The sequence below is a fragment of the Gorilla gorilla genome, chromosome 23 (genome assembly GCF_029281585.2).
Source record: "Gorilla gorilla gorilla isolate KB3781 chromosome 23, NHGRI_mGorGor1-v2.1_pri, whole genome shotgun sequence".
Classification (NCBI taxonomy): Eukaryota; Metazoa; Chordata; class Mammalia; order Primates; family Hominidae; genus Gorilla; species Gorilla gorilla.
The window spans coordinates 23,652,192-23,677,311 of record NC_086018.1 but is presented as its reverse complement, the minus strand read 5'-3'; the positions used below and the strand labels follow the sequence as shown (position 1 = coordinate 23,677,311).

Below are 25,120 nucleotides of genomic sequence, written 5' to 3'. Positions count from 1 at the left end.
TTGCAGTGAGCCGAGATCATGTCACTGCATCGCCTGGGCAACAGAGCAAGATTCCATCTCAAAAAAAAAGAACGTGAATTCTATTTTTGCTAGGTGCAGCATTTTACATATGTCAATTAGGTCAAATTTACTCATCATTTTATTAGGATCTTCTATATCCTTACTAATTTTTTGTCTGTCTGTTCTATAAGCTCTAGAAGGTTATGTGTTAATATCTCCCAGTAGGATTATAGATTTGTCATTTTATATCTGCCAATTTTTGCTTTACATTCTTTGAAGTTATTTGTAACCTACAGATTTCAGTTTGTGATATCTTTTTGTTGGATTGGCCCTGTTATCATTAAGAAACATATCTTTATTTCAAAGCAGCATTATTGCATAGTTTGCCTGATACTAGTGTAGTTACGCCGGCTTTGCTTTGGTTAGTGTTCGTATTATATCACCTCTTCCATCCATGTGTTTATATCTCTTGTAAGCAGTATATTGGGGGAGGGTTGGTTCTTTATCCAGTCTGAAAAACCTAATCTTTTACTTGGAGTATTTAATCCTTTACATGAAATGTAATTACTTAAATAGATTTGTAGCTACTTACTCTTTGTTTGCAATTTGACCCACCTATTTTATGTCCAAATTATATTCCTTTTCTTGCCTTTCTGTTGATTAGCAAATGTTGTTTTAATTTTTCCCTCTTTTAACTTGTTAGATATACAGTCATGTGGAGCTTAATGACAGGGATACGTTCTAAGAAATGTGTCAATAGGCAATTTCGTAATTGTGTGAACATCACAGAGCATGCCTACAAGAGCCTACATGGTATACCTACTACACCCCTACGCCGTATGATGTAGCCTATTGCTTCTAGGATTCAAACCTGTGCAGCATGTGACTATACTGAATACTGCAGGCAACTGTAACACAATGGTAAGTATATTCAAACTTACCATTTGAATATACTTACCTTTTGAATATACGTACCTTTTACTGAAAAGGTACAGTAAAAATATAGTATTATAATCTTCTGGGATCACTGTCATATACGTGGTCTTTTGTTGGCCTAATATCATTATGCAGTGCATGACTATATACACTATTCTTTTATAAATTACCTTAGAAATTAAAATAAACATCCCTGACTGATTACAATCCAATGGAAATTATTACTTATACTAAAATTATTACTTACACTAACCCCCAATAATCCTAGAAACTTAAAATATTTTAACTTCATTAACCTCCCCTGCATTTTGTGCTACTGTCATGCAATTTAGTTCTAGATTATTTTAAGCTCGAGAAACACGACATTATTGTTTTATACAGTCAACATTCATTTATATTTTACATACATATTCACCCTTCATGCTCTCCATTTCTTCCTGCATCTCCATCTGGATCATTTTCCTGCAAGCTCCGCCTCCCAGGTTCACGCCATTCTCCTGCCTCAGCCCCCCGAGTAGCTGGGACTACAGGCACCCGCCACCACACCCGGCTGTTTTGTATTTTTAGTAGAGACAGGGTTTCACTGTGTTAGCCAGGATGGTCTCGGTCTCCTGACCTCGTGATCCACCTGCCTTGGCCTCCCAAAGCGCTGAGATTACAGGCGTGAGCCACCATGCCCGGCCAGATCATTTTCCTTCTGACTAAAGTACCTCCCTTTAGTATTTCTTGTCATGCAGGTCCACTATTGACAAATCCCTCAGTTTTTGTTTGTCTAACTATATCCTTATATCACTTCATTTTTTAATGAGAATTTTTTATTTCAATTATCCACAAAACAATATTATAATACTTTATAAAAATATTAAGTTTAGGCTGCCATTATTCATTTTAAAAAGTGTGCTAGAAGGCTGTTTTTGCTAACTTCCTTTTTTGGTAAAGGTTAACTTCCACATTAAGACATTGAAGACGAAAAGCTGTTGGAAAAACTCTTCAAATGTACAAAGTTGTTTATTTTTCTTGGCAATTGAAAAATACAGAACAATTTAAAATGAATACACATTAAGTTAGTGTTTTATCCCTACTATACAATTGTTATTATATAAGGAACTGCTCCATTCAGTTAAAACCTAATGAATACCATCAACTTTTCCTGGCGTACTTTCCTGATCAGATTTAGTACATAACATAATTTTGTTACCCTTTTGAATATACTTAGAAAAATTACAATATCATAGTTCACATAAAGCCCTTTAAGAATCTCACGTCACAAGTTGTTGACAAGAGGAAATAATGACGTCACTCTTCTTAGGAAGACCCTCTTGGTAGAGAGTCAATACTAAGCAGGTTACGTAAACAGAAAAAACAACCACAATTTTTAGTACCAGAACCATTGCCAACTTGCATGAAGTCCATCTGTCACATTTTAAAATGGTTTGAATTTGAATGTATATGCCATGGCACAGAATTTTAAATCTAATGATTAAATCAGGTAAATAATGATAGTTAAGAATTATATCCTGAAAATAGAGGAACCTAGTATAAGGCTTAATTTAAGGTGTGACTGTAAGAGAGTATTTTATAACATACACACTAGACCTTCATTTTATTTATTAGATTTAATTTTTCCTTTGCTAGACACTTATAACACTAATGCTGCTATTCAAATTTGTATTTTGAAATTTTTGAGTTACTCTTAAAAATAGTTTTATTTTGTATGTTTCACTTTTGCACTTCAGGGTAAAAACTGTTAAGTTTAGGCTGCCATTATTCATTTTAAACAGTGTGCTAGAAGGCTGTTTTTGCCAACTTCCTCTTTTGGTAAAGGTTAACTTCCACATTCCTTTTCACCACTGTTAATATTCAGAATAAGTTTTCCTCCCCAAATCAACTATTTAATATATTCTAAAGGGGAAAAAATGACCACCATTAAGTAGACTTTAAAAGTGAATGTAGATTCAAACATGATTTGAAAACTGGAGTTCTAAAAATGTTTTGCATAAAAGCCGTATCCCACTGGAATGAATGTGAAGCCGAAACTTCACTATTTTGAACAAATAATGCCCATTTAGTGTGTAAGAAAAATTAGTTTTATAGTTAGTTATACCTTATAACTCTTAAAAGTCTCAGAAGATAGCTAAGTGAGGAGCTATGAATGCCAGCAATGCCATTTTGTCACTCTATGACATCAACATTAAACATTACATTCCATCCCTCTTCTTGTAAAACTTTCACATTTTCTTTTCTCGTATTTCTTTTAAATACATTTTCCTCTCTCTGTTCATCTATTTCAACATGAGCAAAAGTGCATTCAAGTCCCTGATCTGGTCTTATTTTCTATTTGTGGCACCCATCACCATAAGGACATATTAGCAATATCTCACAGTACCAAGTCTATTTTTTTAAAAGGGCTCTTTAAATGCTGGGTCTTACTCTGCATGTTATCTAAAGATTAAAAGATTTCCCCTTGGATTGGATAGTACAGTTTCAATTATATATTGCCTTAAAAAATCGCCGGGCATGATGGCTCATGCCTTTGGGAGGCCAAGGCAGGCGGATCACGAGGTCAGGAGTGCGAAACCAGCCTGGACAACATGGTGAAACCCCGTCTCTACTAAAGATATAAAAAATTAGCCAGGTGTGGTGGCGGGTGCTACTCAGGTCACTGGGATTACAGGGTGGCGCTGGGATTACAGGGTGCTACCTATAATCCCAGCTACTCAGGAGTGCTACCTGTAATCCCAGCTACTCAGGAGGCTGAGGCAGGAGAATCACTTGAACCAGGGAGGCAGAGGTTGCAGTGAACCAGAATGGCGCCAATGCACTCTAGCCTGGGCAACAGGGTAAGACTCTGTCTCAAAAAAAAAAAAAAAAAAAAAAAAATGCAACCTCATACAAGATTAAGTCACTTTCCAGTAACCGTCATTATTCTAAGTCAAACTCTTCAGAAAAGGACTGAAGTGAAAAATTTCTTATTCTACTTTTCAGTTCCATTAATATGAATGTTAACATACTGCATTATACTTTCAAATTCCACGTCTGTGGTCTAACATTTAATCAAGTTTGAGATCCTGTTTATATTCCTTTTGAAAAACCTGGCCCATGTCCATGCAAAAGGAGGCATATATTAAGATTGCCTATTGACTATTTAACTTAGAAAAAACTTTTGAGAATAATAAATATAAGAAAGTTTAAAAAACTGGAATGGAATTATTTGGTCCCATGATATTCTTTAATTTTAGATTTTATTATGGTATAGCTTTTTATCACTCAAGTTTTATCTATAACAATAAATAATTTTCTTTGAGCAATTCTGACTTTGGGGAAGAAAAGAAAGAAAATGATTTATAAGCAGGAGCCTCACTGTCCTTCATTACCATGCTATCACTCACACTGTCATCAGTATCTTAGCTCTATTTTCTTTGGACCCTGAAATTGGTTGGAAAATTCATCATCGTACTTTGGAGTTTAATACTTGGGGTAAAGAAAGTGGTTTTGTGGAACCATATCTGGGATGCCAGTTTACCATTAAAAATGTGCAGAGTAAAGAAGATTTTCTTCTTTTGATCCCTGTAGAAATTCTATACAGGTTCTTCACATTTTGGCAGATGTGTGCATATAAAATAGGCTACTTGAATTAGAAGTTTTCTCCTGGCTGGTACTATGGCTCTGTAGCAGTGAAGTAGTCTCCCAAGAAGGACTGAATATATTCAAATGTTGGTCTTTCATCAGGGTCCTTCTTCCAACACAGATTCATCAATTCATGGAGGGATTCTGGACAGCCCTGAGGGCAAGGCATCCTGTATCCTCGCTCCACCTGTTCCAGTACTTCATGGTTCACCATACCTGGATATGGCACTCTGCCCTTTGTCACCAGTTCTGTCTGTAGAATTCCAAATGAGCAGACATCAGACTTTATTGTAAACCCACCATACAGTGCAACTTCAGGAGCTGTCCATTTGATTGGAAATTCTGCACCTTGTCTTGATGTGTATTCATTGTCTTCAATTAACCTTGCTAAACCAAAATCTGCTATTTTGCACAGAAGATTTTCTCCTACAAGAATATTAGCAGCCCAGAGATCTCGGTGAATATAGTTCATTCTTTCAATATATGCCATACCATCAGCAATCTGAGCAGCCATATCAACCATTTGTGGAAGCTTCAAATACTTTCCATCTCCTTCCTTAAGGAAATTGAATAAGCTTCCTTTTGACATCAATTCAGTGACAATGTAAATTGGCTCTTCAGAAACAACAGCATATAGTGGAACAAGTTTACCATGTCTTATTTTTTTCATTACCTGAGCTTCTTGAAGAAAAGCTTCTGGCATCATTGTACCTGGTTTTAGTGTTTTGATTGCTACTTTTGTGGTTCCATTCCATATTCCCATCCACACTTTGCCAAAACATCCTTGTCCTAGTTTAACCTCTAGTCGCAAAGATTATCAAGGGATTTCCCAAGCATCTTTTGCTAGACCTTGAATCTGAGGTTTCACAGTTGGACACATAGTTATTAACTTGTAGCATAAACCATCAGCATGTTCTGTGTAGTGTTTTGCCAATTTCTGCAGAGTATCAAATTGTTCTCTGGTTGTGATATAGTATCTACCATTGTCAAGTTTCCTAATTTTGTGGTGTTTCACATTGTCACCCCTTACCTCATCCCAATCACGAATAGAGAGGGAATAAGCACCTTTAGTAGTTTTGCTCTCTCGTTTTTGTTTTGTTTTGTTCTGTTTGCTTATTTGTTTTTTAGACGGAATATTTGCTCTTGTCGCCGAGGCTGGAGTGCAGTGGCGCGATCTCAGCTCACTGCAACCTCCGCCTCCCAGGTTCAAGTGATTCTGCTGCCTCAGCCTCCCGAGTAGCTGGGATTACAGGCACTCACCACCACGTCCAGCTAATTTTGTACTTTTTTTTTTAGTAGAGATGGGGTTTCACCATGTTGGCCAGGCTAGTCTCGAACTCCTGACCTCAGGTGATCCGCCCATCTCAGCCTCCCAAAGTGCTGGGATTACAGGCATGAGCCACTGCGCCCAGCCATTTCACTCACTTTTCCTAAGAAAATACCTCATTGACTTCCAGGATTCAGAAGTAATCTTTCAGCATCTTTTCTCCCCATTTTGCCAAAATACCATTCTTCTGCCTGAATGGAATCTGCAGGCGCTACATAACTGCTCAGGATATAATCATTCTTTCCTGTAGTGATTGATCTTGCTTCCCACCAGTCTCCTTCTGTATTGTTAATTATTTGAAATTTTTCACCCTTCTTAAATGAAAGGTCTTCTGTAGTTCTAGCTTCATAATCATATAAGGCCACAAATATAGTAACACCACGTGTTAAGCCAGCAGGATATGAACTTGGCACCACTGAGAATGAGGAAGATGCCCACCTCCAAAAGGTGTTACCCCTGAGGATCCTCTAAATGGTATAATGGAATGGAAAGACGGCTGAAATTAACTGCTGTTCCCTTTGCTGAAGATGATGGACATGGTGACACTGCAGTGGGTTCTGCTCCCATGGCTCACCCTTGTACTGACAGGCTCTGGAGTATTTTCAGGTATTTAATTGCTGGACTTTTGTTTTCTTTGCTTTTAATGCAGCCCATTATCAAATCTGTCCTCTGGCTGTGCTCTCATGAGTCGCTGCTGCTGCAGCTCTGGGTGGTGGGAGGGGGCGGTGGGTGGAGGTGAGGCCCGGGGCCCTCTCCTTCCTCCACCCCCTCGTCCTCCATTTTTGAAGGAAATTTTTGCTGGGAATAGAATTCTAGGCTGGCAATTATCTTTCTCTCCTTTAATGATGGCCATTTCATTTTTTTTCTTTTTTTTTTTTCTTTTTTTTTCTTTTTCTTTTCTTTTTTTTTTTGAGACAAAGTCTCCCTCGGTCACCCAGGCTGGAGTGCAATGGCAAGTTATCAGCTCACTGCAACTTCTGCCTCCCGGGTTCAAGTGATTCTCCTGCCTCAGCCTCTTGAGTAGCTGGAATTACAGGCATGCACCACCACACCTGGCTAATTTTTTTATTTTTAGTAGAGACAGGGTTTCACCATGTTGGTCAGGCTGGTCTTGAACTCCTGACCTCGTGATCCACCCGCCTTGGCCTCTCAAAGTGCTGGGATTACAGGCGTGAGCCATTGTGCCCAGCCTCACTGTCTTTTTTAAAAATCATTTTTCTTAAGATGTCAGTCAGTCAAATTGCTGCTCTTTAAAAGTATTGTGTCTTCCCACTGCTCACCATGGCTATTTTAAATATTTTTTTCATAGTTTAAAAACTTTGTCATAGTTTCCATAGTCTTATATTGACACCCAAAGGTGTGTTTCACATGTATTCATTCTGCTTAGGGTTTCCTAAGCTTTCAACTCTGTTAGCTGCTGTCTTTCATCATTTTGTAAAATTCTTAGTATTATCTTTTCAAATATTGCTTTTGCCCTATTCTCTCCCTTCTCTTTCTGAAACTCCAAACCTACATGTGTCTGGAACTCTAACCAATCTGCTATTGAACTGAACCATTAGTTCTAATTTCAAATATAGTACTTTCTGTTCTAAAGTGGTTAAGTCTTCATAATAAATTCAAATTATCCTGAAATTATGTATCCCTTCATCTATTTTGTCCATCTTTTTCTCTTTTTTCTTGAACATATGATTCATAGTTATTTTAAAGTTATTGTCTGCTAACTCCAATATCTGACTCACCCGCTGGCCTGCTTTTATTGCCTTGTTTATGATTCACATGATCTTGCTTCTTAGCATGTCTCATAATTCTTTACTGTATGCTAAACACTATAGAGTCCTTATATAATGTTATTGCCTACCTATAAAAAAGACAAAAAAGGGCTCCCTTTGTACTCTGGTAAGCAGGTAAGGAGGGAGCTCATCATCCAATGAGGGATGGCGCTAGGTTGGGTTGTCATTTTTTAGGACCCTGTCTGCTTTTGCCTTAACCCTGTTTCTTTTTTTTTTTTTTTTGAGACGGAGTCTCGCTCTGTCGCCCAGGCTGGAGTGCAGTGGTGCCACCTCGGCTCACTGCAAGCTCCACCTCCCGGGTTCACACCATTCTCCTGCCTCAGCCTCCCGAGTAGCTGGGACCACAGGCGCCCGCCACTACGCCTGGCTAATTTTTTGTATTTTAGTAGAGACGGGGTTTCACCATGTTAGCCAGGATGATCTTGATCTCCTGACCTCATGATCCACCCGCCTCAGCCTCCCAAAGTGCTGGGATTACAGGCGTGAGCCACCGTGCCTGGCCTGCCTTGATCCTGTTTCTAAGGCACGCCATCTATGGAGTTCAAGGAGAGACTTTTATTTCCTTAGCACTGGAGTCAGTTCTGCCCATTACAAGTTTTCAACTTAGCTCTTTGGCCTCCCACCCCACTCAGTTTGAAAACTCGGTGTGTGTTTTGAGAGGGTGACTAATCACATATGTGGGGCTCCTCTAGTGTTATTTTTAAACTCTAGCTCCAGAAACCTTTTCTGCAATTTTTGTCTCCCAGAAGCAGCCAAGCCTGGATGCTCATCTACCTGCTACACCTGAAATCAACAGAAACCCTAGGTGAAAAGTAGCTGTAGATACTCAATGTCACCAGACCACATCTTCTAGAGTTTCCACCTCTCGCCCATTCTGTTTTCAGACTCCAGACTCCAGCAGGTCTGTGTTTCCTAGGCACTGTAAGGCTGTAGGAGATTTCAATGTGCCTTCCGGAAGTTTCTGGCCTCTCTCTTCAGCTCCCCTCCAACCTCAGATTTCACCAAATGTCTTATGGGGAAAATCAGTCATGCATTTGAGCACCCCACCACACCCCCCACCAAATCTCCAATTTGTTAGTCCATTATGACCAGAAAACCTTGGCTAGTATCTCTTTCAAAGCTAGTAGCAGTCCTCGGCCTCTGCTCACATCTCCAGAACTAGCACGCTTCCACAGAAAATAAAATAACTCCTTGGTGCAGCTCTGGATGAGCCTCCCATCTCTGGAACTTTAGTCCAACTGTCCCTCATTGCTTCCATAGCACTCTGAAGCCTTTAAGAATGCGACTTTTATGGCATACTCAGCTTTTCACACCTGTTAGCATCTCAAACTTGATACTATATTTTGCACTACTAATTACTTTCAATGAATTTCTAAATATTTGTAAGATATTAAGTAGTCTTAATATGTTCCAAAGTACAGTTTAAATATGCTTTTGAAAGAAAAGCATCAGTAAAACAGTTACTTCTTACCTCTTCATAAAACTTCACCTGAGGTACAGCTTCATTAATTTCATTCAAACAAAAATCTTTAAATAGCAAGAAACCTAAAGGAAAAAAATAAAAAATTTCAGGGTGGGCAATTAATTGAAATTTTATCCCACAAGGGTGTTTTCAAAGCAATGTGTTTATACCTGAACCTCTTCCTCCTCTACCTTTTTTTAAAAAAAAAGATTTCAAGAGGCTAGTGAATTAATTAATTCCTAGAAGGAAATACTCCAGGCAGAAAAATACCACATACTTGGCTCCTTGCTTCAGGATTCCTTCTCTATTCATGTTCACCCCCGCCCCCCACTTTCCACAAAAGTATGATACGACAGGGCTGGCATTCACCACCACCACTTGGAGCCGCTGACCATTGTAGTGACCAAAATAACAACCAAAGGAATAAGAGATACAGACGGTATGTGTTGGTGAGAATCACCAAGACACTAATAAACACTATGCCCACTAAAATAGGACTAAACTCCCTAAAGAAAAAAAAAAAAACAACACCAGAACCTTTCTGGTCCTTTCTTCCCAAACCTTTCTAGTCCTTTCTCTTGCCACTCACTCACTATTTCCAAGTCCCTACCAAAAACCTAGTGCCAGAGCAGATTACCCATTCCCAGGTCATGCTTTACTCCTTCACAACTACAAGCCTCACCTTTAAACACCTTTGCCTAGAATACCACGCCCCTCTCTGTACCTTGAAAACTCCTGAAATAAGCAGAATTGGACTCAAAAGCCAACTGTGCTCTGAAGTCTTCTCTGATGAGACAGACCCTATTGCACAATGCCTGGTACCCAGTAGGTGGCCAATAAATGTTCACTGAATGAATGTTTACTTAGCCTTTCCAACATTCTGTCAAAATATTTACCACACACTAATTAATTACCTGATTTACAAGGCTCCCATTCCATTTGAAAACCTAGTGCCTAGCTTAATGCCTAATGATGACGCCCAGATAAACAAAATTAAATAGAACAAGCTGATACCAGACTGAAGGTAGAGATACTTGAAGATTATAAAATTCCAAAAAGTCAAAACAATTAAACGGAGAGTTCGCAGAAACAGAAGCTGCAGAAAGGAACTGAAGAAAGACTCACAAAGTCTACCATGTAGAGATGAAGTGGACCAGAATTCCCCAGGTGGGACTGAAAAAGGAAGTGGCTGTGATGAGATTTTAACTAACATTAGCATAAGGATCTTGTAACTTGAACTGGTCTGTAACTGATCCATAAATTCCCCTCATAGTTCCCGGAACATGGCCTTTGAAAATGGTAAGTGTTCGTTCACTCAAGCTAGAGTAGAATGACTAAGAGTACTAGTTAAATAGGCATAGCCAGACTTTACCAGGGTCAGGCGCACACCTGCAGCAGGAGCACAGCCACGCTTCTCCCATGGAGAAACTGCAATGACCCCAACATAGGCAGGAAGTAGGAAATTCAAGAAGCAGGCAAATCAGAAGGATACACATCTCTATCTGTTCGTATGTTAGTATTCTGATTTTAAGAGTAATGGCTGTCTCTTCATTTTCATTCATTTCAAAGGATTTTCTAATTTCCCTCGTCATTTCTTCTTTGATCCATGAGTCCTTCAGAAGGGTGTAGTTTAATTTCAAAATATTTGGGGATTTTTCAGACACTGATTTTCTGTTTAGCTCTGTTGTGGTCAGAGAACATGCTTGGTATGATTTCAATGCTTTTAAGTGCATTGAAACTTTTGGTCTATCTAGCGGAATGCTGTATGGCACTTGAAGAAAGTGTGCATTCTGTTCTTATAGGGTGGAGTGTTTCATTTAAAAGAATACAAAGGCAATTAAACCAAGTGGGCTTGATAGAGTTCTTCAAGATGGTCCTCTGCAGCAACACAGATGGAACTGAAGGCCATTATCCTAAGTGAAGTAAGTCAGAAACAGAGACTCAAATACTGCACATTCTCATTTACAAGTGGGAGCTAAACAATGGGTAAACATGGACATAGGGAGTAAAATAATAGACACTGGAAACTCCAAAAGGCAGGAGGATGGGAGAGGAGTAAGCCATGAAAAATCACACATTGGGTACAATGTACACTAAAAGCCCAGAGTTCACCACTATGCAATGTATCTAGGTAACAAAATTGCACTTGTACCCCCTAAATCCATAGAAATAAAAGATCATCCTCTAAATCTTTACGGAATGTCTGTCTATTTATTTATTTATTTTTGAGATGGAGTCTTGCTCTGTCGCCCAGGCTGGAGTGCAATGGCGTGATCTTGGCTCACTGCAACCTTCGCCTCCCAGGTTCAAGCGATTCTCCTGCCTCAGCCTCCCGAGTAGCTGGGATTACAGGCACCCGCGATCATGGCCGGCTAATTTTTGCATTTTTAGTAGATACGGGGTTTCACCATGTTGGCCAGACGGGTCTCGAACTCCTGACCTCAGGTGATCCACCCGCCTTGCCCTCCCAAAGTGCTGGGATGACAGGCGTGAGCCACTGTGCGGCCATCTGTCTATTTATTCTATCCATCATCAACAGTGAAGTGTTGAACTCTCCATTTGTAATTGTAGATTTGTTCATCTTTTTTCAATGTTGTCAGTTTTTGCCACATGTATTTCTTTTTCTATTTCTGGAAGACAAAACTAACATGATAATTTGAACTTAAGTATTTTGATCAAATTAGAGATGTTTTCAAAATGTCTAAATGACAAAATGAAATAATACCACACATGGACCACTGTCTTTTGACTACACTTGGAATCAAACTGAAGCTCTTCACCATAGCCTACCCACGCCCTCTGGAGTCACCATTTCCTTCTCTGGCCTCATCTCACAGTGCTCCCCCCAAGCTCACTTCACTTAGGCCAAGCTTCTGTACTGTAGTTTCTCTGACACCAAGCTCATTCCCTTCTCAGGGTTTCTTACTGGCTATTCCCACTGCCTCACACACTTTTCCTGGATCTTCTAGACGAACAGCTCACTAGCTCACTTCAAATAACCCTTTCCTTGAGGAGGCCTTTCATGATTCTCATTCATTCTCACTGTCCTGCTGTCTCTATCTCGCATCCATTCACACACACACACCACAAAACACTTTGTAGCACTTACGATGAGCAAAAATTGTCACATGTTTATATTTGCTTCTTTACTGTCTACCTCTCCCACTACAATGTAAGCTGCAATGCATAGGGTACAGGTGTTTTATTCTCTACTACATTTGCACAAGAGCATTGACTGCAACAAAGACAGAGCTCAGGAGAGAGAACAAAGGAAGAAAGGTAGAAGAAAGAGCAAAGGTACAAGGAGAGGGAGGGAAGTTGGGGGAAAGGAGGAAGGAAGAGGACAGAAAGAGGAGGGATGAGGGAAAGAGGGAGTTGAATGAATGAACACCCAACTTAGAATGTGTTTACCTACTTATTTAAGGAAATTTCCATTGTCGGTCAGTAGAATAAGCCAAGGACTTAGTTTAGCACACAATAGAAAACACAAAATATTATTTTCCTCCTGTGTGCACATAAACTGAAGCTTTACTTTCTACCAGCTGTTTAAATGGAGCTGCTAAAATGGAGCAGCAGGAAGAAAGATATTTGCCTTTTGGCTAAATCCTAGATCACTGTGTCCTAGGCTGAACGCAACTTACCTTCATCAGCCTTAAATTATATAAAAAGCAAATGAAGCATGGCCTAGATTAGGGCAAAATATGAGAGGCAAAAATAAGGAAACATTTTGCCTAACAAGTTCACTTCATCGTTGCAATTTCTCCAGATCTTAAAGAGTAAAAAATAGTGACCTAACACCTGCTTAGTAGATATTTGTGAAATGTGTTTACTTTGTTTCTGTATCTGAACCACTGCAAAATGCTGAATATTGATTAACTTTTTAGTGTATGTAACACCCGCCATCACGATAATTTTTCAAAAATTAGTAGAAAGAATTGTATTGCTTTTTATAAAATGTAAGTTAAGAGCTTTTGAAAGTATTAAATATAAGTGGTTTCTATGAGAAAATTCGAAATTAAATCTCCTAAAAATTAGAAAGGTGAAAAGAGAAATATGAAAATTTTCTTGCAAGAAAAAATACTTGTCCTCAGTTTTGCCAAGGAGATTAAGACAGTAAGGAGAATAGACTGCATAACTGCTAAAACATCCCCCCAATATTGACTAATTCTACAAAACATTTACTGAGTACCTACTAAGAGCCACTGTGTTATTCACTGAGGATGTGATTGTGAAAACAGTGTTTTTCCAATAAGGGGCTTACGGATTAGTGTAAGAGACAGACAACAAAGAAATACATATAATTTATGACAAGGAATATAAAGTAATTAAGTATGATGCTGAGATAATGATAAAAAGAGGAAGATGTATTTCAGACAGAATGGTCAGTAAGGCCTTTCCGAGCTGTGAGACAAACAAAATACAATGCATGTCAGATAAGAAAATGCTGCAATATGTAATCTCACTCCTCTTCAACATTGTATTGGAGGTCCTAGCCAATGCAATAAAGTAAGAAAATGAAATAACGGTTATTCAAATTGAAAAGGAAGAATTAAAACTGATTCTATTCGATCTGGTTACCTACCTGGCAAATCCTATCTATAAGTAACTACTAGAATATGTAAGTAAATTTAGCAAGGCCACAGGACATAAGGTCATTAGATAAAAACCAATGAAATTTCTATAAACTCATAGCACACAATTTTAAAATGGAATTTTAAAAACAAGTCAATTTGTAATAACAAAGAACTATCAAAAGAAATATCAATAGGAATAAACAAATAAATGACATACAAGAACAGTATGCTAAAAACTATAAAATGTTACTGAGAGAAATTAAAGAAGATCTAAATAAATGGAAATACATACTCAGTTCATGGACTGGAAGATTTAGTATTGCTTAGATGTTAATTCTCCCCAGATTAATTTGTAGATTCAGTGCAATTACAATCATAACTCCAACAGGCCTTTTTAAAGAAACCGACAAGCTGATTCTAAAATATATATGGAAATGCAAAAAACCTAGAATACCCAAAACATCTTAAGAAAGAAGAACAAAGTTCAAAGCCTTAATGCTATCCAATTTCAAGACTCATTACATAGCCATACTAATCTTAATCAATACATTAGATTGATTAATATGGCTATATAATGTAGTGGCATTAGATTAAATCACTGGAACAGAAATATAAGGTCCCAGAATATGCCCACATTTATATAGTCAATTTAAGTCTTTTCAACAAATGATGCTGGGAAAGCTGATATCCATATGGGGAAAAAGATGAAAGGAATTGTTACCTCACACCTTATAAAGAATTAAATTAAGGATTATCATAGAACTAAATGTGAAGGCTAAAATTATAATGCTTCTAGAATATATATAGAATATCTTCACAGAAAATCTTTATGCAAAAGATTTCTTAGGCAGGGTAAAGAAAGAAATGATAAATTATACTTTATCAAAATGTAGAACTTCTGTTCTTCAAAAGACAGTGCTAAAAAAATAGACCAGCCATGGACTGGGGTAAAATATTATAAAACCTAAGTTAGGAAAAATGCCTTGTAAATCTGGATTCAAAGAAACAAACAAACACAATTCTTACAAATCCATGTTAAAAGAAGAACAACTCAATAAAAGAACTCAAGGAAGATTTGAACACATCACAACACATGAACACCTCACAAGAAAGGGATAGAAACAGCCAGTAAGCCCATGAAAGGGACTCAGCATCATTGGTCATCATGTAAATGTAAATTAAGCCACTCTAAGATATCCCTTCTCAACTACTAGAATGGCTAAGTTAAATATTGACAACCCCAACTGCCAGCAGGGATACAAGGCAGCCAGAACTCCAATGAGTTGCTGAGGAGGACAGACAATGCCTTGGGTACCCCATGCCTCTGAATCAGCAGGCAGAGAAGGGAGATCTTGTGTTGACTGGAGTAACTGATCCTGACTGCCAAGGGGATCCACACTAGAGAGATAAGGAAAAGCATGTCTGGAATACAGGAGGTTTCCTAGGGTATCCCCCCACTATTACTATGGCCTGTAATTAAAGTCAAGGGAAAACTATAACCCAATTCAGGCAGGGCTATGAATGGCCCAGACCTTTTAGGAGTAATGATTCGGGTCATCCCACCAGGTACAGAACTATGACCGACTGAGGTGCTTGCTGATGGTAAAGGGAACACGTAATCCATGGGAGTAAGGAATACCAGCTACAACCATGTGACCAGTTACAGGAATGAGGATTGCAACTGTCACGAGTGTTTCCCCCTTATTGTGCGTGTGTATGTTAAGCAAATATCTTTGCTTTCTTCTCCACTTCTTGTCCCTTTATCATGTAACAGAAGACATACTGACTTCCTAGTGTAGCATTTAAATATTGTTAACTTTACATGATGGTATTTAAGTTGCAGGACATCGAAGAAAAGAGCAAACATCATCCAAGGACTTTGCATCCTTTTCTGGGAAAAGAGTCAATGCATCTTCCATTGTACGCAGACTAGTTGTATCATGTTAGGTGGAAGTATGACCTTGTTATCGCCTTTACTGGAGATTAATCGTGGTGTAAGGAGATGTGTATGAGCACCAGGATGACAAGGGGTGGATGTGTGATGGTTAATTTCATCTTGGAGAGTGTCCTGGAATGAGATTAAAATTTAGATCAGTAAACTGCGAGTAAGCAGACTGCTCCCCATAACGTAGGTGGGCTGCATCCAATCAGCTGAAAGCCTGAACAGAACAAAAAGTTCAGATGCCCCAGGGAAGGGAGAATTTCCCAGCAGACTGCCTCCAGACTTCATCTGCACCATCAGCTATCCTGGATCTCGAGCCTGCCAGCTCACACTGCAGATTTGGACTTGCCCGTCTCCATAATCACATAAGCCAGTTCCTTATAATAAGTCTCTTTCTGTCTATATACACACATCCTATTACTTTTGTATCACTGGAGAATGCTGCATTATATAGATTTGGAGCATGGTAAAGAATATACAGTCCCTTAGGAAAATAGCTTGAAAGTTTTTATAAAGTTACACCCACACTTACACAATGCAGTGATTCCTCTATTAGATACTTATCCAATGAAAACTTATATCTCCAAAAAGACTTGTATAGGGAATCTTCATAGCAGCTTTATTCATAACTTATCTGAAATGATTCCAAGACTATCAACAGGAAGATAAGCAGATTGTGATATTTTCACACAGTGGAATACTATTCGGCAATAAAACGAAACAACCTACTGATACATCCAGCATTGTACCTGTATTAGTCAGGGTTCTCCAGAGAAACATATAAGCAAGTAAGAGGAGACTTACAGGAATTGGCTCACATGATTATGGAGGCCAAGAAGTCCCATGCTATGCTGTCTGCAAGCTGGAGAAACAGATGGTGTAACTCAGTACAAGCTTAAAGACCTGACAACCAGGAGAACCAATGGTGTAACTCCCAAGCCAAGGCCAAAGGTCTGAGAACCAGGAAAAGGCTGCTAGTATCAATCCTGGAGTCTCAAGGCCTGAGAAACTGGAGCTCCAATGTCCAAGGGCAGGAGAAGATAGATGCCCAAGCTCAAAAAGAGAGAAAGGATGATCTCTTTCTCCACCTTTTTGTTCTATTCCTGCAGGCCCTCAATGGATTGGGCAATAGCCACCCATATCCCTGATGGTGGATCTTTTTACACTGATTCAAATGCCAGTCTCTTCCAGAAACATCCTCACAGACACACCCAGCAATAATGTTTTACCGGCTATCTGGGTATCACATTTAACGTAGCCAGGTTGACTTCGAAACTTTACCATCACCATCAGTAAATGTCAGACATTACGTTGGTCAAAAGTTGCCAGATACAAAGAAGTATATGCTGCGTAATTCTACATATATAAATTCTAGAACAGGCAAAACTGATATATGGTTTTTAAAAAAAAAAAATCAGAAAAATGCTTGCGTCTATGAACATGAAATTGACTGGGAAGAGGCATGAAGGAACTTTCTAAGAATGGAAATATTCTGTCTTTTGATAGAGGTAGGGGTTATGTGGGTCAATACATTTATCAGAATTAAATTGTGTACAGTGCTGTAAGTAAATTTACCTTAAAAAAGAACTGGAAACAAATATTAACTCTAGCTAGTAGGTTTGCTTTCACAGCAGTATGAGTTAGCAGTTCGGAAACTATTTACAGTGTACTCTAGGCTTACACAAATGAGTAAATATATTGAGGATAATAAGAGGCTTTTTGGATAAGAGAGTTATAATATGGAAAGAGAACAGAATGTACATTGTAGCACTGAATTGGAATGGGAGTATCTATTTGAATTCATTGTTTCTGGTAGGTAGATATGTGAACAGGTACACATACACACAAACATTTCCTTGCTCTGTTTATAAAGGTCTAGAAGCAATGACACACCGGCAGCAATGAGCACTTCTAGTGTCCAAATTTAGGCTGCTAAACACTATTCTCCATTAAAAGCAACTAGAGCTCCTTAGAGAAAAGGCTGATTGATTCTAGGGCAGGGACAGTGAATAAATAACAACATGAGCTTTAAACATCTGCTAGAAAGTAAGCAAGCACTTGTAGGATGATGGAGCTATATGAACAGGAACCAGCTTGAAAGCGCTCCTAGTAGCCAAAACTGGGAAAATTTGAACATCAAAATAAATAAGAAGAGTCATAGATCATAACCCATTAGATAAATTAAGGATCTATGAGTGCATACTGATATAAATAGCAAATAAATAGGGAGAAGGAAAAGCGCTTTCTTAATAGTCAAATGCCAGTCAAAAACTATGGAATGAATGATGGACTCAGAAAACTGATGGGTGCCAAAACTAGTGGATAAGTTGGAGTAGGAGCAGAATATTTACATAGTGCAAAAGTAACTTCCACGAGTTACTTACTTACAAAGGGAAAACTCATAACTAACAGTGGAGGATGCTAGCAAACACCCACTTTAAGCAAATGGTCAAAATTAACAATCACCAGACTTGGGACAACATAACATTATGATGCCTTGAGAACAACACGACATCTGACCTATGGTCTCCTGACAAAGGTGCCTAATATGAATCTTAATTATTATGAACCACCAAACAAAACAAAAGAAAGGGATATTTTACAAAATAGTTGTCCTGTACTCTTTACAAATGTTAAGGTCAAGAAAGTAAAAGAAAGCTGAGGGATTTGTCCAGATTAAAGGAGACTAAAAGTATGAGAAGGAAATGCAGGCATGATCCCACACTCAATCCTGAACCAGGAAAAATTATAGCAAAAAAGAACATTTTGGGGAACAATTGTTGAAATATGAATATGGACTTTGGATTAGAGAGTAGTATTATACCTGTGCTCAATGTCCTGATTTTGAACATTGTACTGTGGTTCTCTAAAAGAATAACCTTGTTCTTAAGAAATAGGGGCTGAAACATATAATGGTCAAGAGGAGTGATGTCTCTAAATTACACCCCCCAAAAATCATAAAAAGAACGAATAATGAAACAAATGAGGCAAAATGTATACAAACAATGAAACTGTTTAAAGCAGGGGTGTCCAGTCTTTCAGCTTCTCTAAGACACATTGGAAGAAGAATTGTCTTGGGCCGCACGTTAACAAAAAACAAATCACAAATACATCTCAATGTTTTAAGGAAGTTTATGAATTTGTGTGGGGCCACATTCAAAGCCATCATGGTCTGCATGCAGCCCGCGGGCCGCAAGTTGGACAAGCTTGGTTTAAAGGGTATACAAAATTCCTCATACCATTCTTATGACTTTTCTGAGTTTGAAGTTATTTCAAAATATAATTTTAAAATGCATATCAAAACACAAAGTTATAAGAAAAGCGGCAAAGTCACAAAACTCATTTATGACTACGATTATATATAATTATTGGCAAAAAGGCTAGAGAAAAATAACTGAAATTTGGCTTTTAACTATTAGAAATTTTATGTGACTAATAATAGAAATGATTGCTGTCAAATTAGCTTTTCAAATATTTATTCCTTTTATAATTAGTAATTTCCAACCCATTTAAAAACTATATATAGACATTTGCACTAGAAGAAAACTTACAGCACTTTAAATCCTTGAACAAACACAATATAATAGAAATGCTAATATAATTTAACTAGAACAATGTTAATAAGCTCCCTTATAATTAAACATAATTCTGGGGGGAAATATAAAGGTGCTTTAATGCAGCAAATCAGTTACATGTTCCAAGAGTTTTCTAAAATATTTTATCATAACAATTTGAAGATTATCATTTTCACATATTTTATTTCTCTATAGCCTTTTGAGTAAAACACCCTAAGCAAGCACACTAGCTCCCATATAATTGGAAATTCCCTCCAACCCCTGCAAGCACCACGAAACAATTACCTTACATCTTATCATCCAGCATCACAACACATATCATGAGACAGCCCCACTGACCATACTAGAATTGTCTCTAAACCAGGATCTCTAAACCAGCATTACATGTTAGACCTTGCATCTTAACTTTTCCATGTGAACAAATTAACAAAACAGGTGTTAGGTTTCCCTAATATTAGTACATTTTTTCAAGTTTAAAAGAAAAACCCCTTGGATTAATCTCCAGAATTTTTTCAACTCTAAGATTCTATATCTCTAAATAAAATAAATCAAATTAGAAAGTCATGAATTGAATGGTGAAAAATACAAACATAACTAATAATCATGAAATCAAAGAGAAGAAGAAAATGAAATGGACAAAAGCAAGCTGGTTATTGAAAGACCTTAAAAGCTAGGGACAAACACCTAGACAGTAACATGAAGGTCTAGAAATAAAAATTAAATTATCCAAAGAGCAGATAGCAAACACTCACCATAACTATGTTGTATGGAATAATAAAAAGCCCTAATAATCAAATTATCAAATTATTTTAATGCATTTTCTTACAAAGTTTCAAAAGTTTGACCAACCAAAGCATTAAAATAAAACATGAAAAACACACTATTTAAAATATTATCATGAAATACACAATCAACCATTTTGCCAAGAGATAATGGAATCAAAAGTGCCCTATATTATAATTTGCTTGAGAAATAAATTAATTAAATAGATGTATTCATATATATGGTACACATTCCATATTGATATTTTTATTTATTAGTACTGAACAATGGGAAATTTAAGCAACAGGACAATTAATAATAACACACAAAAAACCCAACACTTATGAATAAATCTAACCAGATATGTGCATGATTTGTATGCTAAAAACTACAAAATACTAATGAACAAAAACAGAGGTGATCCAAATAATTAAGAATAAAACCATGTTCATGGAATGGATCGGAAGACTTGATATTGGTAAGATGGCCATTCTTCCCAAATCAATCTATACACTTAACATGATCCCAGTCAAAAATCCAGCAGAAATTTTTGTAAAAAATCAATAAATGGATTCTAAAATTTATATTAAAAATCAAAAGAACTAGAATAATAAACTTTTTGAAAATAACAAAAAGGATTTACACTATCTGGTTTCAAGATATATTATAGGCCGGGCACAGTGGCTCACACCTGTAATCCTAGCACTTTGGGAGGCCGAGGCAGGTGGATCACTGGAGGTCAGGAGTTCGAAGCCAGTCTAGCCAACATGGTGACACCCTGTCTTTATTAAAAATACAAAAAAAAATTAGCCAGGTTTGGTGGCAGGTGCCTGTAATCCCAGCTACTCGGGAGGCTGAGGCAGGAGAATCACTTGAACCTGGGAGGCAGAGGTTGTAGTGAGCCAAGATCATGCCACTGCACTCCAGCCTGGGTGACAGAGCAAGACTCTGTCTCTAAAAACAAAAAAACAAAAAGGATATATTATAAAGATACAGTAATCCAGGCAGTATGCTGTTGGAGAAAAGGATAAACACATAGATCAATGAAAAAGAATACAGTCCAGAAATAGATCTACATATACATAATCAACTGATTTTTCACCAAGGTGCAAGGATGATTCAATGAGAAAAAAGCCTTTTCAACAAATGGTGCTGCAACATTGAACATCTCTGCAAAAATATGTGATTCCTACAAAAATTAACTCAAAATGGATAATAGAATTAAATATAAATCTTCAAACTATAAAATTGTAGGAAAAAATTCAAGAAAATCTTTGCAACCTTGGGTTAAAGCAAAGGTCACCAAGCTCCAACAAGATCTATAAGAGTGAAAACTGGCAAATTCAATTTCATTATACTTTAAAACTTCCGTTCTACATGCTTAAGAAAATGCAAAGACATGCCACATATTTGGAGAAAATATTTGCAAAATATATATCTGCTAAAGGACTTGTATCCAAAATATATGAAAGACTCTCAAAATGCAATAATGAGAACACAAACCAATATTTTTGAGCAAAAGACTTGAACACACTTTCACCAAAGAAGATATATAAGTGTCAACTGAGCACATGAAAAATTAACATCATTAGTCATTAGGAAAATACCAATTAAAATCACAATAAGATAATCCTATATACTTACTAGAATAACAAAAGCAAAAAAGAAAAGAAAAGACAATAGCAATGCTGGTAAGGATGTGGAGCAGTTGGAACTCTTAGACTGCTAGTAGGAATGCAATTTGTAAAGCCTCTTTGAAAGCAGTTTCTTTAAACAAACATTTGTCGTTTGACCCAATAATCCCACTCCTAAGTATTTACCAACAGAAATAAAAATGTATGCTCTTATAGTCACATAGAAATCTGCAAACAGATACTTAAAGTAGCTAGCTTTACTCGAAACAACCCAAATGTTCAGTTGGTGGATGGATAAACCAACTGCAATGCATCCATACAATGGAAGCTTCCCAATACATGGGAATGAACTACTGATACGTGCAACATGCGTCTCAAACACATCATGCTAAATAAAAGAAACAAAAGGCTACATGCTAAATGATTCCACTTATAAGACATTCTGGAAACGGAGAAATCATAGGAACAGAAAACAGATCCACAGTTGCCAGGAGCTGGAGCATAAGCTGTGGGTTGACTACGAAGGGTCACCAGGAATTTGGAGAGGTAACTAACTGCTCTGTATCTTGATTTTGGTAGTAGCTGCACACTTTATGCATTGGTCAAAACTCACAGAATTGTAGATCTAATTGCTGAATTTTACTTTATTTAAATTATACCTCAATAAACCTGCACCTCCACCCTCCACCTAAATAAAAATAGCACCATGAAAGAAGAAAGAAAAATAAAATTGGATACATACAGTTGAGCCAGGAATAAAGCTCAGAGATGTTCCCTCACAGTGGCTGTAAATAGGCCACAAATTGGAATCTAAAATTTCTAGAAGCCAGCCTGATCACTTGCATAGTTCTCAATGTCTACAGGATGTTTTCATAAACACAAGTTTGTATGGAGGATAAAATTATTCACACATATAAGTGTGGACTAAAGTCATTAGAAAGGTTCTTGGTAATACAGAGGTCATAAACAAGTACTCTGACACGTCCAGGATACACAACATTCTTCACAAATGAAAATAAGGGAAAGTGTAGATGACAAATAAAAAAGCAAATTCATAAATAAAGAAAAAAGCATGTAGATATAAAACCTGAAAACTCCCATAAGATGTCATGTCCCTACTGGCTAGGGATTACTAACCTACATTCCCAATTAACAATTCTCTGCTTTTTTTCTTCCAAGTTCCAATAGGAGCAAATAAACATAAATCAAAGTGAGTATTCAGTTAACTATAATCATCTATTTCATAGTTAACTATAATCATCTATTTCATATAAGCCTTAAATACGCTTATTTTTATTTAACTCTACATTTCAAACTGGAACTTTTACTTCTTGACTTAAAACTTTACAGGAGGAGAAAATTATAAATGAAATATAATTTGGGAATATTGTAAATAGTTGGATCTTCTTCTAAAACCCAAGTTCTCCATCCTGTCCACAATTTAAATTCAACACATACGTATTCTTCCAGCATATCAATAAAATATTCCTAGATTAATTAATGGGATCATTCATTTAGATAATGGAGAGATTTTGAGCCATGAATATTAAGAGTCCAACAGACAAAAGCACAAATGGAAATGAATGTGGCCAAAGAAAAATTCATGGAATGTTCCAAGCAATTGGCTCTTGACTCAAAAAGGAACAACGCGAACTGGGACTGGGAGGGAAATGTAAGAATGTAGGGGCGAGAAAATTCTATCAAACCCTTCCAATGGCTGGATTGCTTTCAGCCTTTTAAAACCATTATATAATGACAGAAAAGTAAAAATTTCTGACTATGCCACCATGCTAATACTCCTCTCCAGACTGCACTCAATTTTTTCATTTATCACAGTTCTCTGCACATCAGACAGTAAACAAACTGACAGTTAAAATAACAGAGATTTAAAATAATTTAAGATGAAATAGAAATATTATTCAAATAAGCCATAAGACTTACATTTCCCAGAGACTTCTCTAAGAACAAATATTAAAGCTGGCATGGAAATCAGGGTCTGAGTGTACAACACAAATCATCTATCCACCTCTCCGGACAAAGTGGGGGTGGGGAGGTTGTGAGCTTGCTGAGTCTAACCATAATTTTAACAAGGAAGAAACAGAATAAGAGCCAACCAATCGATACACATGAGTTTGCTTTGTGATAATTCATGTGGCTATGAACTCATGATTTCAGTACTTTTCTATATGTATGTTTTATTAAATCAATAAAAGTTTATTGAAAATAAGAGAATCAGCCAGGAAGTATTTATGGCATGATACTAGAATGTAAAATGAAGGGGTCCTCAATGCAATTGTACTCTAATTGGAGATCCTGATAGCTACACACAAAATGATAACACTTACTTGTCTTGTATTAAGTGCCAAATTCACTTGGTAGAGGAGAAATGCTAAAATGTCAGTGTTACTTCCTTAGATGACAGCAACAGCACCCTCACTAAGCTCCCAGCCACCTGTCATCCTCCTTTCCAACTCATCCTTCATGCTACTCACATCAGATCTGGAGCTGATCATGACACTTCCTTGCTTTGAAACTTTCCATGGGTGTTGCAGAGGATGTTGGATAAGACATTCATGTTACTGCAACACACACCACGCTCTGTCCTGTACCTCTACCACGCAAATGCACTGGCATAGACCTGACCTGCCCAGACCTGACCTGCCCACCCACCAGCCAGGTGTCCCTTACGACTTACAGTCCCTTGCATAGAGTTGGGAGAAAAGACATCGAAGTCATCACAGTGATTTCTTAACGGCCTTGGCCCAGAGGTGACACACCCCACTTTTCTGAAAAGATGGGAGAAACTAGTAACAGTAGTTGCCTTTGGGGTGATGGTGGTTCCAGCAGGTTCCAGCATCCACAGCTCCATATGCTGTATTAACCTATTTACTGTAAATCCTGCCTCTGTATCTGCACACGGACTCCTTCCATCACGGCAGCCACCCTCTCTTCACCAATCCCCTGGCAATTCTCTGCCATCCACTTGTCTAGCCCCTTTCTCACAAGCCTCTTTTCCTGCAGGCTTGACCTGGTTAAAAACCCGCTACACCTTTAGGGCTTCAAGCGAGCACCACAGAAAGCAGCACACTTGGAAGTCCGCTCCCCGAGGCAAGGCGGAGCTGCCCCTTCTATGCCCCCACAGCACTGGGTTCTTACCATTTTCAGAGCATGATCTGGCTTTATTACAATGATTTGTTTTTATTTTATAAATGAATAATATAGTTCAAAATTGCTAAAATATATTTTAAAAGTTTCCCCCTCTTTCCTGCCCTTCATCTTCCTGCCCAGTCACGTGCCACCATTACCACCCCCAAGGCACCTGCTGTTATTAGTTTCTTCCATCTTTTCAGGGAAGTGGGGTATGTCACCTCTGGGCCACGGCTGTTAAGAAATCGATGTGACAGCTCTCTGCAAGGGACTCCCAAGTCCTAAGGGACACCAGTGCCACAAGATGGAAGTGCATGGAGAAAAGCCTCATGCTGATCTGTAAC

General features: G+C 37.8%; 2 protein-coding genes and 1 pseudogene across 5 annotated transcripts in view; all 3 read right to left on the bottom strand.

Annotated features, from left to right (window-relative positions):
- GRK3 (G protein-coupled receptor kinase 3) overlaps positions 1-25,120 on the bottom strand; it is a 155,208-nt gene that overhangs the window by 68,869 nt on the left and 61,219 nt on the right. For 2 of the 4 annotated variants that reach the window (XM_031005315.3, XM_055375355.2), the window contains one exon: positions 9,152-9,225. The exons of the other annotated variants lie outside the window; for them this stretch is intronic. In XM_031005315.3, the coding sequence (XP_030861175.1) occupies positions 9,152-9,225 (74 nt within the window). The remainder of the gene's footprint in view (positions 1-9,151; positions 9,226-25,120) is intronic. 4 annotated transcript variants of the gene reach the window in all.
- LOC109024598 (tyrosine-protein kinase Yes-like) lies at positions 3,816-5,352 on the bottom strand. Its single transcript, XM_055375357.2, has one exon. It carries the CDS (start codon positions 5,324-5,326, stop codon positions 4,595-4,597), a length of 732 nt encoding a protein of 243 aa, XP_055231332.1. The 5' UTR covers positions 5,327-5,352; the 3' UTR covers positions 3,816-4,594.
- Positions 5,996-9,091, bottom strand: LOC129529636 (tyrosine-protein kinase Yes-like; annotated as a pseudogene).

What these genes read in the sequence shown, in the direction of transcription:
- LOC109024598 (XM_055375357.2), bottom strand. Translation starts at nt 5,326, where the DNA reads ATGGGAATATGGAATGGAACCACAAAAGTAGCAATCAAAACACTAAAA.